The sequence below is a fragment of the Podarcis melisellensis genome (genome assembly GCF_964234715.1).
Source record: "Podarcis melisellensis genome assembly, chromosome: 8".
Classification (NCBI taxonomy): Eukaryota; Metazoa; Chordata; class Lepidosauria; order Squamata; family Lacertidae; genus Podarcis; species Podarcis melisellensis.
In genome coordinates, this window is record NC_138540.1 from 12090586 (window position 1) to 12105082 (window position 14497).

Genomic DNA, 14497 nt, shown 5'->3' on the forward strand with positions numbered 1-14497 from the left:
GCATTCTGGATTGTGCCGCCCTGTGGAGGAGGTTTGCTGCCTTGCTATTCACACGGGGCAGTGTTTGGGGTGGGAGAGCCCTTGAGGGAAGGGCAGGGAGCCCTCCAGACACAAGGGCCCTGCGTGCCAACAAATGCTCCTTTCAGACCAGGACTGGCAAGCACGCCAGGCGGAGGCAAGCAAAGCGGGCACAGTGCCAGGAGGGACTCTGAGTGGCTCCTATTGTTTTGCAGCCGGGTGCCCAGGAGTCACGGGTCATGTGCCAAGGGGGGGGGCAGAGTCCTCAGTTCCAGAGACCAGCCTAGTGGTGGCAGAAACACACACACATAGGAACATAGGAAACCTGCTATATACAGAGTCAGACCTTCACCTAGCTCACTATTGCCAGCACTGACTGGCAGCAACGGCTGTCCAGGATTTCAGGCAGGTGCCATTCAAAAGGTTGGGTGGACATCTGCTAAGGATGCTTTTGTTGTGATTCCTGCATTTCAGGGGGTTGGGACTAGATGAGCCTTGGGGGTCCTTTCCTACAATTCTTTTCTATTCTGGGAGATGCTGCTGCCAGAGACTGAACCTGGGACCTTCTACATGCCAGACAGGTGCTCTGCTGCTGACCTCCGACACCTTCATCAAAGCTTAAGATTCTAGTCCTCATGTTTAACCAGAAACATAATGAGTCTGACCACTGGTTCAACTATATGGGGTAAGGACTGATAGAAGGGTCTCTCCCACCACTGCCTGGAGGTGCTAGGCAGAGGGGACTAAGCCCGATACCTTCTGCATGCCAAGCAGGTGCCCTGCCACTAAGCTGCAGCCTTTAAGATGTTGGTAGCTGGCTTGGAGGGACGCGGATGGCGCTGTGGGTTAAAGCACAGAGCCTAGGATTTGCCGATCAGAAGGTCGGCGGTTTGAATCCCCCGCGACAGGGTGAGCTCCCGTTGCTCGGTCCCTGCTCCTGCCAACCTAGCAGTCCAAAAGCACCTCAAAGTGCAAGTAGATAAATAGGTACCACTCCAGTGGGAAGGTAAACGGCGTTTCTGTGCACTGCTCTGGTTTCGCCAGAAGCGGCTTAGTCATGCTGGCCACCTGACCCAGAAGCTGTACACCAGCTCCCTCGGCCAATAAAGCAAAATGAGTGCCGCAACCCCAGTCGGCCACGACTGGACCTAATGGTCAGGGGTCCCTTTACTTTTACCTTAGCTGCCTTAGACTGAGTTAGACCATGCAGTTCTGCATTGGCTGGCTGGCAGTGACTTTCCACCGGCAAGCTCCCCAACCCGCCCCGTCCGACAAAAGGCAAAATTTGCACTCACCGCAGGCTCCGGTGATAGACGGTTGTCTTGTCCACCCTGGAGACAGACAGACAGAGAGAGGAGAAAGGGGAAAAAGAAAAGACACGGGCAGATTAGTAACCAGGCAGGCATATCTCACCTTGTCACCAACAGTTAAATACAGTTTTGCCTCTGTCAGAGCTTTCGGGGAAGGGTGACAAGGGTGGGTGGCCACATGATTCCTGACTGATGTCTTTCTGAAAGTGTGCGTGTTTATGCATGTGTGTATATAATTTCATAAACTGGATACGCCACTAGAATGCAAAAAAAAGGACTCAAAAGGTAAAATCAAGAAACAATCACAACCGTACTTTAAAATGTACAAAGAGTCAAAACACTAAAAAGCAGATTAAAAACCACCTCAGAATTTCTAAGCATCGAGATGGGCTTGCCTAAGTAATAATAATTATTTTTAAGCAGGAACCCCAAAAAAGCACAGTGAAGGCTGTGATGTCAATGGGCAGGGAGTTCCAAAGTTCCAAACAGTCGAGTTCTTACAATAATGATGATGATGATGATGATGATGATGATGATAATAATAATTTATTTGTACCCCGCTCATCTGGCTGGGTTTCCCCAGCCACTCTGGGCAGCTTCCACGAAGACCAAAAATACACTAATATGTCATACATTAAAAACTTCCCTGAACAGGGCAGCCTTAAGATGTCAGGAGTTGTTTATCTGATGAGAGGGCGTTCCACAGGGCGGGCACCGCTACCGAGAAGGCCCTCTGCCTGTTTCCCTGTAGCTTTGCTTCTCGCAATGAGGGAACCACCAGAAGGCCCTCGCAGCTGGACCTCAGTGTCCGGGCAGAACGATGGGGGTGGAGACGCTCCTTCAGGTATACTGGGCTGAGGCCGTTTAGGGCTTTAAAGGTCAACACCAACACTTTGAATTTTGCTCAGAAACGTACTGGGAGCCAATGTAGGTCTTTCAAGACCGGTGTTATGTGGTCTCGGCAGCCGCTCCCAGTCACCAGTCTAGCTGCTGCATTCTGGATTACTTGTAGTTTCCGGGTCACCTTCAAAGGTAGCCCCACATAGAGCGCATTGCAGTAGTCCAAGCGGGAGATACAAATGTGGAGCGGGTATTTTGTGGCACCTGGAACAGGGCCAATTCCACCGACTGAAGCAATAAAGCAGATGAAAACAAGGTACCTACAATTTCATAGGGAAACAGGTCCCAAGTTGTATGGGGCTATATGATTGCCCCCTGTTATTCTCCCCATCTGCACGCAGTCCTGGGTTTTCATTGGGAGGAAATGCAGTGTGTGAACAGGTGAGAATACCGGAAGAGCTCAGCAGCAGCTGGATCAGGCCAAAAGCAGCCCATCTTAGTCCAGCATGAGCACCAAGTGCCTGGTCCACACAGGACCACCTGGAGAGACAGTGTGGCATAGTGGTTAGAGCGTCAGATTAGGACCCGGGAGAGACCAGGGGTTCAAATCCTTGCACTCGGCCATGAAGCTTCCACTGGGTGATCTTGGGGTCCAGTCGCTGTCTCAGCTACACCTACCTCACAGGCTTGTTGTGGGGTTCAAATGAGGGGGGGAGGGGAGAACCACTCTTGAACTCCTTGTAGTTCCAGGTGAGAGATAAATGCAGCAAATAAAATGAATGAATGAATAGCAATACTCTCCCCTATTGCGTCCCCCCCCCTTGAAACTGTGGCTAGTTGCCCTTCATAAGCGAGAGCCTTATCCCCCCCTCACAAATTTGCCTAATCCTCTTTTGAAGCCATCCAAGTCGGTGGCCATCAATGCCTCCTGCAGAGGGAGAGCTCAGTTGGTTAGAGCACGATGCTGATAACGCCAAGGTTGCAGGTTCGATCCCCGCATGGGACAGCTGCATATTCCTGCATTGCAGGGGGCTGGACTAGATGGTGCTCAGGGTCTAAATAGACCTGGACAGTCTTATCAGAAAGGGGGTGAAATATACTCGGAGTCGAGAGTGGATTTCATGCTCTTTATTCAGCTCATAGTGGTGAGGAAGAATGGAAGTTCCCCCAGAATGTCTGCTTTATATACATTATTTACACAATGGGCCCCACGTGATTGGCTAATTCCGGGATTCTCCTGTAGGCCAATCAGGTTGCGGATTCCCTTCCACCTGGAGCTGGATTGGGTGGCTCCTGTGGACCAATCAGACTGCCGCCTTTTGGATCCTATTGAACTTGGGACATAACAGTTCCACTGTTTAACTCTGCGCTGAGCCAAGAAGTACTTTCTCTTATCTGTCCTGAATTTAGACCTGCAGTAGAGCTTTCCAAACTTTTAATATTGGTCACACGCTTTTTAGCATAGCTGTCAACAGCTGTCAAGAAGTTCCCTTATTCCGAATAGGATTCCTCGCAAGAAAAGGGAAAAGATGACAGTTGTGCTTTTTTAGATGTGCATCATTTCACGACGCGGCGGTTCACTTTTACTAGCAAACCGGAGGTTAAACGTGCCCCTTTCCAGCCCCGTGAGGAGCACGGAGACACATTTTGGAAAGCTCTGGCCTACTGTTTACAAATTCTGCTCCTCCCCGGCCTCTCCCCACCTTCAACTCCCCCCCCCCTTCCCACCACCAAAAACAGCCACAACCCCAAAGTGGGCCAAATGTGAGCAGCAGCAACTGAAAAACAAGGCTTGTTTTGGGATTCTCCCTGCGCCGTCCAAAACCTGTCTGTCTGGCCGGGGAACCGGTTGCTGTGTTTGGGGTTGACACAAGGCTTGTGCAGCAAGTCTTGTGCAGCAGGTCACTTCGTCACCAGAGAGAGAGGTCAAGCCAGCATCGCCCACAGCTCCTCTAGCCCCCCCAGGGGACAAAAGAAGCCCCCATCCCCTATGCCCTCATGCAGCCATTTTAGGGGCCAGCAGCCCCTAGTCTGCAATGAACAGGAGGATGGGCGATGGTGGCCCCTCAGACGGCCTCTCAGTCGTTGGGAGAGGGAGGGCTGCCAGTTTGCGAGCTTCCCTGAATGAGATGGTTGGCTTGCAGCATTTTTTTGCCTGATTCACCAGGTTCCTATGGAAAGGGACACATTTGTGGAACCTATGCTAGTGAGATGGAAGCTCCATGTGCAGAGGCAGTCTACCTCTGATAACAAGGACACAACAACAACAAAACAGTCCTCTCTCCCCCCCCCCCAACCTTGTGCTCTGCTTGGGGGCTTCCACATAGCTGACAACTGTTGGAAGCAGGAAGCTGGGCTGGGGAGGCCTTTGGGAAGGGCCTTCTCGGTAGTGGCGCCCACCCTGTGGAACCAGATGTCAAAGAGAAAAATAACTACCAAACTTTTAGAAGACGTCTGAAGGCAGCCCTGTTTAGGGAAGCTTTTAATGTTTAATAGGTTATTGTATTTTAGTGTTTTGTTGGAAGCCGCCCAGAGTGGCTGGGGAAACCCAGCCAGATGGGCGGGGTATAAATAAATTATTATTATTATTATTATTATTATTATTATTATTATTATTATTATTATTATTATTATCCATCAGAGACGCCTGGGTTAGCCATGATGCTTCCAAATAGAGCCTCACAACAACAACAACAACAATATTTTATTACGGCCATAGGCCCATACAGGTAAAAACAACACATAAATAACAGCTTGTGCACGTGGGGGAAAAAAAACAGCCGCTAAAACACCACAGTAGCAATAAAATACTATAAAATAGAATGGCATACTACGCCTTAGTTAGCTTGTAGTGCTCCTTGGCGTCGCTTTTGGGTAAAGACAGCAACAGGAACCTAGCCACATTCAGGGTCGTATGGGTATCCTTATCCTGCAAGATTTGAGCAAGGTGGAATTTTGGTGGGGTACCCTCTAGTTTCTGTATGATTGATCCCAGCAAATTTGCCCGTGGCACATTGAACAGGGGGCAAGTGAACATGATGTGCTGGAGCGACTCCGGCGTCTCCTTATCACATTCGCACGTGGCGGGGGCTTGGCCCTTTGAGAATCTATGTCTCAGGACGTTAGAGGGAAAAACGTTGAACCTCGCTTTGGTGAAGGCCAGTCTATGGGCAACAGTCGAAAGGGAGGAGAGGTATGATGGAACACAGTAAGTTAAAGTGATACCAATGTTCTGGGGCGAACAAACACCTCCCCCCAGCATATAGTTTCGCTGTAGATCGATGTCATCCAGTCTTTGGCGGATCAGTCTTTGAGCAGTAATTTGGTCTAGTTTTAGGGAATCTGAAGGAGAGATTCCATAACTCAAGAGTTTGGCATGAATTCTAGAGCCTCACTTTATGGTTGCAGTCTACCTCCGAATGCCAGCCGCTAAGGGACAGGGAGGGAAAAACAGGGGAGGGCTGTTGCCTTCACACCCCACTGGATGTCCACTCCTGGAAACAGGAGACTGGGGCTAAATGGACCCTCTTTAGCTGGACTGACAATGGCTTGTTCCATGTTCTTAATCAATTGCCTGCAGGACCTTTTAGCATCCAGACCGGCTGATTCCAGCTTTGAAGTCAGTTTCAGGAGCCAAAGTCTGGAGTAGGTCAGCAATAAAAGACCCGGAGTCAGTGAAGTTAACTCTTTATTCAAAGGAAGCAAAACAGTGCAGGCCTGGTGAGCACAGTAGATCTTGCCCCAGTGAGGCAGTTTCCCACAGCTCTCCAAGACTACTACTCCCTTGGGTACTTCCCAAGCAATCTCAGGCTCCTTCATCTTGCATCTCCTCGCTCTGCCTTCTTCGTTTCTCTATGCATTCCGAGAGACCAGTGGGAAATGGAACTGATCTCAGCAGGGGTGGGAGACCCCCTGGCTTCTTCAGCAGCCTGCCTCATGGTCCCCCTCCTCTGCAGCCTCTGCTACTGCCTCTGTCTCCGGACTGCTCTCTGCCACAGCCTCTTCCTGCTCACTAAACCCTGTTACCTCTGCAGTTTCTGACACCTCCTCCTCTTCTCCCTGTGACCACTCATCATCGCCCCATCACCAATCCCCCGGCTCTGAGCCTTCTTCCCTGGGGGTTCCCCACCTGATGCATCCAGCCGGCCCATGACAGCCAGCAAATCCAAAAAGGACAAAAAATCAACGATTTGGCAAACGCAGAATAAATTCGATATTTACAAAACCCTTAAGTGCACAAACACAGAGCAAATTCAGTTTCAGGCATGGGTTTCCCTGCACTTAGAGGAGCCCGGCTTAACGTCACACAGCTGTCACGCAGGCCAGATGAGGTCCAGCTGGCTCCTACATCTTTACTCGAGATGGCTGCAGTCTCACAGTTTAACCACTTGCTAGTAGTGTTGAAGAAAATGGGGAGAAGGTGGAGAGAGACAGAGGAGGGATGCGGAGAGGAGAGGAAGACTCAACCATCAGAGCATGCCAAGGGAGTCTTTGCTGGGAAGCTGCTGAGCTGGGGCTGCTCTGAAGCTGGCTCCCCCCACCTCCTCCTCCCCAGGCTCTCCACAGCCTGGTGCCAGGCACTTACTGCCCAGCCCTAATTGAATTATTCCATCTAAACAAACAGCCTCGCAGAGGGAAGGAGGAGCGGCCATGGAAGCCCAGAAGGAGCCCAGCTCTCCACCATACACACACACACACACACACACACTCAATGGGATCGTGTCCAACTCTACATTCTGTGACTCTCTGTTTCCCACCTGCTGCAGTTTTAGCGATTAGATCCGAGCGCGATGGCAGGGTGGCAAGATGCCGCCTGGCTTCAGATACCCGACGCAGATTGAGAAAGTCAAGGATTCAGTGGTGATGATCCAAGATGGATCTTCTAGTGCAGCAGCACCCAATCTTGGGAACTCCCTGCCTATTGACCATAGCTGTCAACTCCACCCCCCTTTTTAAGGGAAATTGCCTTATTCCGAATAGGATTCCTCGCAAGAAAAGGGAAAAGTTGACAGCTGTGCTATTGACACCTTTGCTGCACTCTTGTAGGCACAAATACAAGATGGGTGACACCTGGCTTGAGAGCAGTACATGTGAAAAGGATCTAGGAGTTCCTGGATGACCACAAACTTGACATGAGCCAACAGTGTGACGCGGCAGCTAAAAAAGCCAATGCAATTCTGGGCTGCATCAATAGGAGTATAGCATCTAGATCAAGGGAAGTAATAGTGCCACTGTATTCTGCTCTGGAGGGACGCAGGTGGCGCTGTGGGTTAAAGCCTCAGCGCCTAGGACTTGCCGATCGAAAGGTCGGCGGTTCGAATCCCTGCAGCGGGGTGCGCTCCCGTTGCTCGGTCCCAGCGCCTGCCAACCTAGCAGTTCGAAATCACCTCCGGGTGCAAGTAGATAAATAGGGACCGCTTACCAGCGGGAAGGTAAACGGCGTTTCCGTGTGCGGCTCTGGCTCGCCAGAGCAGCGATGTCACGCTGGCCACGTGACCCGGAAGTGTCTCCGGACAGCGCTGGCCCCTGGCCTCTTGAGTGAGATGGGCGCACAACCCCAGAGTCTGTCAAGACTGGCCCGTACGGGCAGGGGTACCTTTACCTTTACCTTTATTCTGCTCTGGTCAGACCTCACCTGGAGTACTGTGTCCAGTTCTGGGCACCACAGTTCAAGAAGGACACTGATAAACTGGAACGTGTCCAGAGGAGGGCAACCAAAATGGTCAAAGGCCTGGAAACGATGCCTTATGAGGAACGGCTAAGGGAGCTGGGCATGTTTAGCCTGGAGAAGAGGAGGTTAAGGGGTGATATGACAGCCATGTTCAAATATATAAAAGGATGTCACATAGAGGAGGGAGAAAGGTTGTTTTCTGCTGCTCCAGAGAAGCGGACACGGAGCAATGGATCCAAACTACAAGAAAGAAGATTCCACCTAAACATTAGGAAGAACTTCCTGACAGTAAGAGCTGTTCGACAGTGGAATTTGCTGCCAAGGAGTGTGGTGGAGTTGCCTTCTTTGGAGGTCTTTAAGCAGAGGCTTGACAACCATATGTCAGGAGTGCTCTGATGGCGTTTCCTGCTTGGCAGGGGGTTGGACTCGATGGCCCTTGGGGTCTCTTCCAACTCTATGATTCTATGATTCTTTCCGGCCCCTGCTAAAAAAATAACAAACCCCTCTTCCCCATGCTATTCTCTGCAAATGAAATCTAAAATGCAGAGCAGGCAACGAGAGCCACATGTCATGGGTGTGCAAAGAGGCGGAAGATCCAACTCTGATCTGATGGTGTTGTGGTTAGAGCTTCGGACTAGGACCTGGGAGAGACCAGGCTTCAAATCCTCACTGGGCCATGAGGCTGCCACTCATCCTCATCTGCCTCACTTTGTAAAATCACAGAACCCTGGAAGGCATCATCCAACCCCCTGCAACACAGGAATTTCATTGTTGATGTGGGGTTTCAATGAGGAAGGGGAGAATTGTGTGCACAGCAGCTTGACTCCTTGCAGTGGGTGGGTGGGGGGATGTGGGATATAAATGCAACCAAGAAATAAATAAAGATTTGACAGAAGAAGACTTTGGCTGCAGGTCTAAGTTACAGAAAGACAAAGTGAGGTTGCGAGACAATGAAAGCGATGATTGAAACATCCATGGGGACAGGTCTACATGCGCGGAGTGCAGAATTAATCCAAGCTGTGCCTCCTTTCCGCAAAACAATGCCGATGATAATTGACGAGATCTCCGGGAGATCTCCTCTCGCTCTGTACTTCTTCAGAAACCAGGGAATTATTTCCTGGACGGCAGCCGATAAATCGCTCTCATTTCATGGTTGCCTTTTGTCTTTGTTGCTGCTGCTGCTTATATATGCGGACCCTGATTTCCTGCTGTGCCCTTTTGCTACAACACTACAACTCTACAGAATTGTAGAGCTGGAAGGGACCCCCAAGGTACTCCAACCCCCATGATGCAGGAATTTTTGCTGCAGAAGCACCGACAACATCATTAGAAGGCGCTCCTGGCCCTATCCCAGGAAGGAACCCTTCCACGGTTCCCAGGCTGTGGGGGCTTTCCTTCCCGGCTCTGCTGCAGCGGCATGGAGGTCACAACCTCCTCCCACAAGGGAAATACCTAAGCTGGGAGCCTAAAGGCCAGGGGGACAGAAGCAGCCTTGTCCCTGCCCTGGAGGGGCAACTGCAGCCACAGGAGGGAGGCAGTGTCCATGGGCACAGATGAGGAGCTGAGTCTAACCCACACTCAGTGGGCAGAAGGATCAAGGCAGCCGCGGAGACAGGGGAATGTTTCCATGATGTAGTTGAGCAGAGGTGGGAGATTTGTAGGGTGGGCAGAATGGAGAATAATGCAGTCTTTCAGCTTGCAAAATGCATATATCTCTATGTGCAATTTTAAAAGGCTTGTGGGAGGGGTATTTAGAAAGATGTTTAGTCAAGTCGATGTGAGTTTTAGTCTATTGCTACTTTAACTTTTTATACAGCTTATTGCTATTTTTTTCTTTGTATTTATTTCAGCGCTTTCTTCTTCTTCTTTGGAAACCACTCTGAATTTTCTTTTTGACAATCAAGCAGTTTATAAATTCTATTTTTAAATAAGGGGGGGTGTTGCATTCAGATGCTCCTGCTCAACCCAGCAATAACACATAAGTTCGTTGGATGGCTGACGGTAAAGAATTAATAGCCCCTCTGCCCTAAAAAAGGAGGAAGGGTCTCGGCTTGGCATACAGAAGAAGGCTCCAGCTTCAATTCCCAATGGCATCTCTAGGGAGGAACGTTCCCTTCCTGGAATCCTGGAAAGTCCCCACTGTGAGTCAGGGTAGATAGGACTGCACTACATAAACCAAGATGGACTGATTCAGTATAAAGCTGGTTTCTAAGACATGGTCAAGGCTGAAGGCAACAGAACAAAACATAACCACCTCGATGAAGCTGTGAGCTGAGAGTCTATTTTACTGATGGAGGCAAGAGAGCAGACCTCACTTAAAGCCCCACAAGGAGACCATTGAAGAGGTGGGATTCGAACCCAGGACCCCACCCCAATCCAAGTCCCTGAGCTCTGACTCTCATCAGCAAATCCAAAGCCAACATATTTCATAGAATCAACCCCTCCTGCAGTGTAGGAATCTCTGCCTTCTTTTAATGAAGGGGTGGAGAGAAAGACTCTCCACAACTGCCACCATCCCTGACGACTGGCCGCAGTGGCTGCTGGGAGCTGGAGCTCAACATATTCAATTATTCTGCATTGCTGGGGTCAGACTAGATGACCACTGGGGACCCCTTAGAACTCCACAATTCCATGATCCTAACACCTGGGGTGGGGGGGCTACAGGTTCCCTTCCACTGGACCAAAGCAATGGACTCAGCGCAAGGCAGTCTTCATTCGTTTACACGTCCAAGCCTGCATTTCACCCAAAACAGAGGGCAGTTGGAAAGAGGAACAGGCAGATGGGCACTACTCTGTGGAGGTCATGACTCGCACTCAGTCCCCAGCACAGCTGCACCTGAGCACACACCTGCCCCCCGTTCATAGCACCTGCTGCATCCTGCAAAAAAAGTGGTCAGTCTCCACACGGACATGTTGCCCAGTGTTCTTTCTAGTCCAGCAACCTGGAGCAATTTTGCACTCCAGGCTGACAAATGAAGGAGTATGTTTGACAGTGGAACAGAAAAGGGTGGACTCTCCTTCACTGGAGGGTTTCAAACAGAGGTTAGGGGGCCACCTGTCAGGAATTACTGAGCTGTCATTCCTGCATTGGAGGGGGTGGGCTAGATGACTCTCAGAGTCCCCTCCAACTCTATGATTCTATCACTAGAGACTGAGATAGCAAGGGGGCTGCTGGTGGCAAAGCACAGCCATTGCAAGTAGTGGCCATCAATGGCCTTCTCCTACTCTGCAAATTTGCCCCATCCTCTTTGAAAGCCATCCTGGCCTCCTGAGGCAGGGAGTTCCACAGTTTAATATCCTGAACCTCCCACAGTTCAGCTTTGCGGGAGGTTCTGGTATTAAAAGCGAGGGAGAAAGAAACCTTTCCTCTATCCACTGTGCATCATTTTACAAGTTTCCATCACGTCACACGGAGATGCACTTTTAAAAAAAATAAATTATGATTTTCAGGTTTATACGTTTCAATCATTTTATCATTTCAAAACTTGACTCCCTCCCCACTCTTTCTGCGGTTCCTTAAATTTATTTTCAGTATCTTCTGCATATCCAATGAACTTAATTTGCTCATTTATTCATCTACTTTAAATATATACTATTAGGAAACTGCAGGTTACACTGAGATGCACTTTTGCACACCGTGTTGCTCCAATCCTCTCCCAGTTACGGCACTGGCCCCCAGCCAACTCCCAGCTCCCTCCCACTGGCCTTCAGAGCTGCCCCCCCCCAGCCACTCACTCACCCTCCATAAGCCCCAAAGGTGAAGCTCCGCTTCCTGGAACCCATGGCGGCAACAGAGGGCAGGGGAAGTCAGAGGAGGCGCCTGCGGATCAGGCCGTCCATGGAGCAGAAACACAGATGCCTGGCTGCAGCAAAAGCATGCAGAATCTGGCTGGGGAGAAAAGGAGGGAGGGAAAGAGGGAGGGGCCCTGTATTTTCCCCGCCTCCTCCCGGCCAAACCTGTCCAACCAGCACAGGCTGGAGCAAAACTCCTCCAGCAAGGTCCCAGAGGGCACTTGGGCAGCTCCCAGCAACCGAGTGGGTCTTGCAGGGGCACAAGCTGGCACGGGCATCTCAGGAAATTGACTGCCAGGCAACCTGCCTTATCATCTGCAGCAGGGCAGCGCAAGGAGCAGCACTCAGTGCTTGTGCCAGTGCCCGCCCCGGGGACAGGTTAGTTAGTGCCACGGTGCCAGCCTGCAAGTGAGTGCCAACAGGTGCCAGGCAGGTGGGCACAGCGAGTAAGAGTCTCTTTGCTGAGATGTTCCCAAATGTCCCTTTTGCGGACCAGAGGCCTGCCTCTTTTCTACGCCCCGGAAAAGCATTCTGTGCTGAGCAAAGGAGGGGTATGGCTCCAACTAAGTTGTAGGTAAAGGTAAAGGGACCCCTGACCATTAGGTCCAGTCGTGGCCGACTCTGGGGTTGCGGCACTCATCTCGCTTTATTGGCCGAGGGAGCCAGCGTACAGCTTCTGGGTCATGTGCCCAGCATGACTAAGCCACTTCTGGCAAACCAGAGCAGCGCACGGAAACGATGATTACCTTCCCGCCGGAGCGGTACCTATTTATCTACTTGCACTTTGACGTGCTTTTGAACTGCTAGGTTGGCAGGAGCAGGGACAGAGCAACGGGAGCTCACCCCGTCACAGGGATTCGAACCGCTGACCTTCTGGTCGGCAATTCCTAGGCTCTGTGGTTTAACCCACAGTGCCACCCGCGTCCCAACTAAGTTCTACTCAGAGTATATTCATTGCAATTAGGACAGGCATGTCCAAAGTCCGTTTCAGGGGCCTAATCCGGCCCGCCGGTTGATTTAATCCAGCCCCCGTGGCAGTATATGTCCTGGGGTAAAACCCTTTTAAAAGTTTGGGCACCCCTGAATTAGGAGGAGCCAGTGGCGGTGTAGTGGGTTAGAGTGCTGGACTCAGAGCTGGGAGAGACCTGGGTTCAAATCTTGCCACTCAGCCTTGGGCTAGTCACTCAGCCTCCCAGCCTAATCTGCCTCCCAGGGTTGTTGGGAGGATAAAACAGGGAGGAGGGAAACAATTAAAAAAAAAAAAAGGTACTTGTGTTTATTATTAACTCCCAGTAGGACACAATGTGGCATGGTGGTTAGAGAGTGTGGGGCTAGGATGTGGGAGAGACCAGGGTTCAAATCCCCCACTGCATGGAGCCAGTCACTCACTCTTGGCCAGTGGCGTAGCGTGGGTTGTCAGCACCCGGGGCAAGGCAAGTAATTTGCGCCCCCTAACCTGTGGATTTTAGCACTGATTTTAGCACTGCGAGTGCGAGCGCGCCCCCTCAGATGTTGCGCCCGGTGCGGCCGGGCCCCCCTGCACCCCCCACGCTACGCCACTGCTCTTGGCTAAACCTACCTCACAGGGGTGTTGTTAGGATTAAATGAGGAGGGAGAGAACCATGTATACCGCCTGGAGCTCCTTTGGGGCAAAAGGTGGGATACAAATGTTAAAGCTTACTGGGAGATGATATATAATGAATTGAAAAGGCAGTCAAGCTGTACAGAAACTGTACAGAAACTTATTCATGTATGATACTACAGCAGCAAGAATGTTACTCGCCCCAAAAAGGAAAGAAGCAGAAGTCCCAGCAAAGGAAGAATGGATACAAGAACTTATGGAATATACAGAAATGGCAAAACTTACTGGAAAAAATAAGAAATCAAGATAACGTTTTTATAAAGGAATGGAAATGGTTTATTGAATATTTACAGACAAATTGTAAACAGATAAGAACATTGGCAGGATTATTGTATTAACCTGCCATTTCATAAGCGTATATATTTAAAGAAGATGTATAAATGAGCAAATTAAGTTAATTTGGATATGCAGAAGATATTAAAAATAAATTTAAGGAACTGCAGAAAGAGGGAGAAGGTAGTCAAGTTTTGAAATGTTAAAATACTGTAAAATTATTGAAATGCATAAACCTGAAAATTATATTTAAAAAGTTTTTTTAAATGGGATACAAATGCAATAAACAAAACAACATTAAAGGTAAAGGGACCCTTGACCATTAGCTCCAGTCGTGGCCGACTCTGGGGTTGCGGCGTTCATCTCACTTTATTGGCCGAGGGAGCCAGCATACAGCTTCCGGGTCATGTGCCCAGCATGACCAAGCCCCTTCTGGCGAACCAGAGCAGCACACGGAAACACTGTTTACCTTCCCGCCAGAGCGGTACCTATTTATCTACTTGCACTCTGATGTGCTTTTGAACTGCTAGGTTGGCAGGAGCAGGGACTGAGCAACGGGAGCTCACGCCGTCGCGGGGATTCGAACCGCCGACCTTCTGATCGGCAAGTCGTAGGCTCTGTGGTTTAGACCACAGTGCCACCCGCGTCCCCAAAACAACATTACACAGGCCTAACTGGAGTCAGAGGAGATCAGGATTTCGCTCAAAGAGCTCATGTTTACTACCAGGATTCAATCGAGGCATATGAAAGATAACAGAAGTGTTTTCTGAGAATGCACAAAGTGTTTCCTCTGTCATTGAACGGCTACCAACAACAACTGTGATTCCTCCAACGCAGCGGGTTGGACTAGATGACCCTCGGGTGTCCCATCTAACTCTACAATTCTATTATTCTATAACTCCCTTCATGCGCTGGCTGAAACTGATGGCAGCTGCAGTCCAAAGTATATAT

The 14497-nt window shown here is 50.1% G+C and overlaps 1 protein-coding gene across 1 annotated transcript in view; it reads right to left on the reverse strand.

Moving 5' to 3' along the window:
• RAP1GAP (RAP1 GTPase activating protein) overlaps window positions 1-11691 on the reverse strand; it is a 96119-nt gene extending 84428 nt beyond the window's left edge. The window contains exons 1-2 of the mRNA XM_081923140.1: window positions 11579-11691; window positions 1314-1349 (exon numbers count right to left, since the gene is read on the reverse strand). Of these exons, the coding sequence (XP_081779266.1) occupies window positions 1314-1349; window positions 11579-11622 (80 nt within the window). The 5' untranslated portion in view covers window positions 11623-11691. The remainder of the gene's footprint in view (window positions 1-1313; window positions 1350-11578) is intronic.
• Between the last annotated feature and the right edge of the window lie 2806 nt (window positions 11692-14497).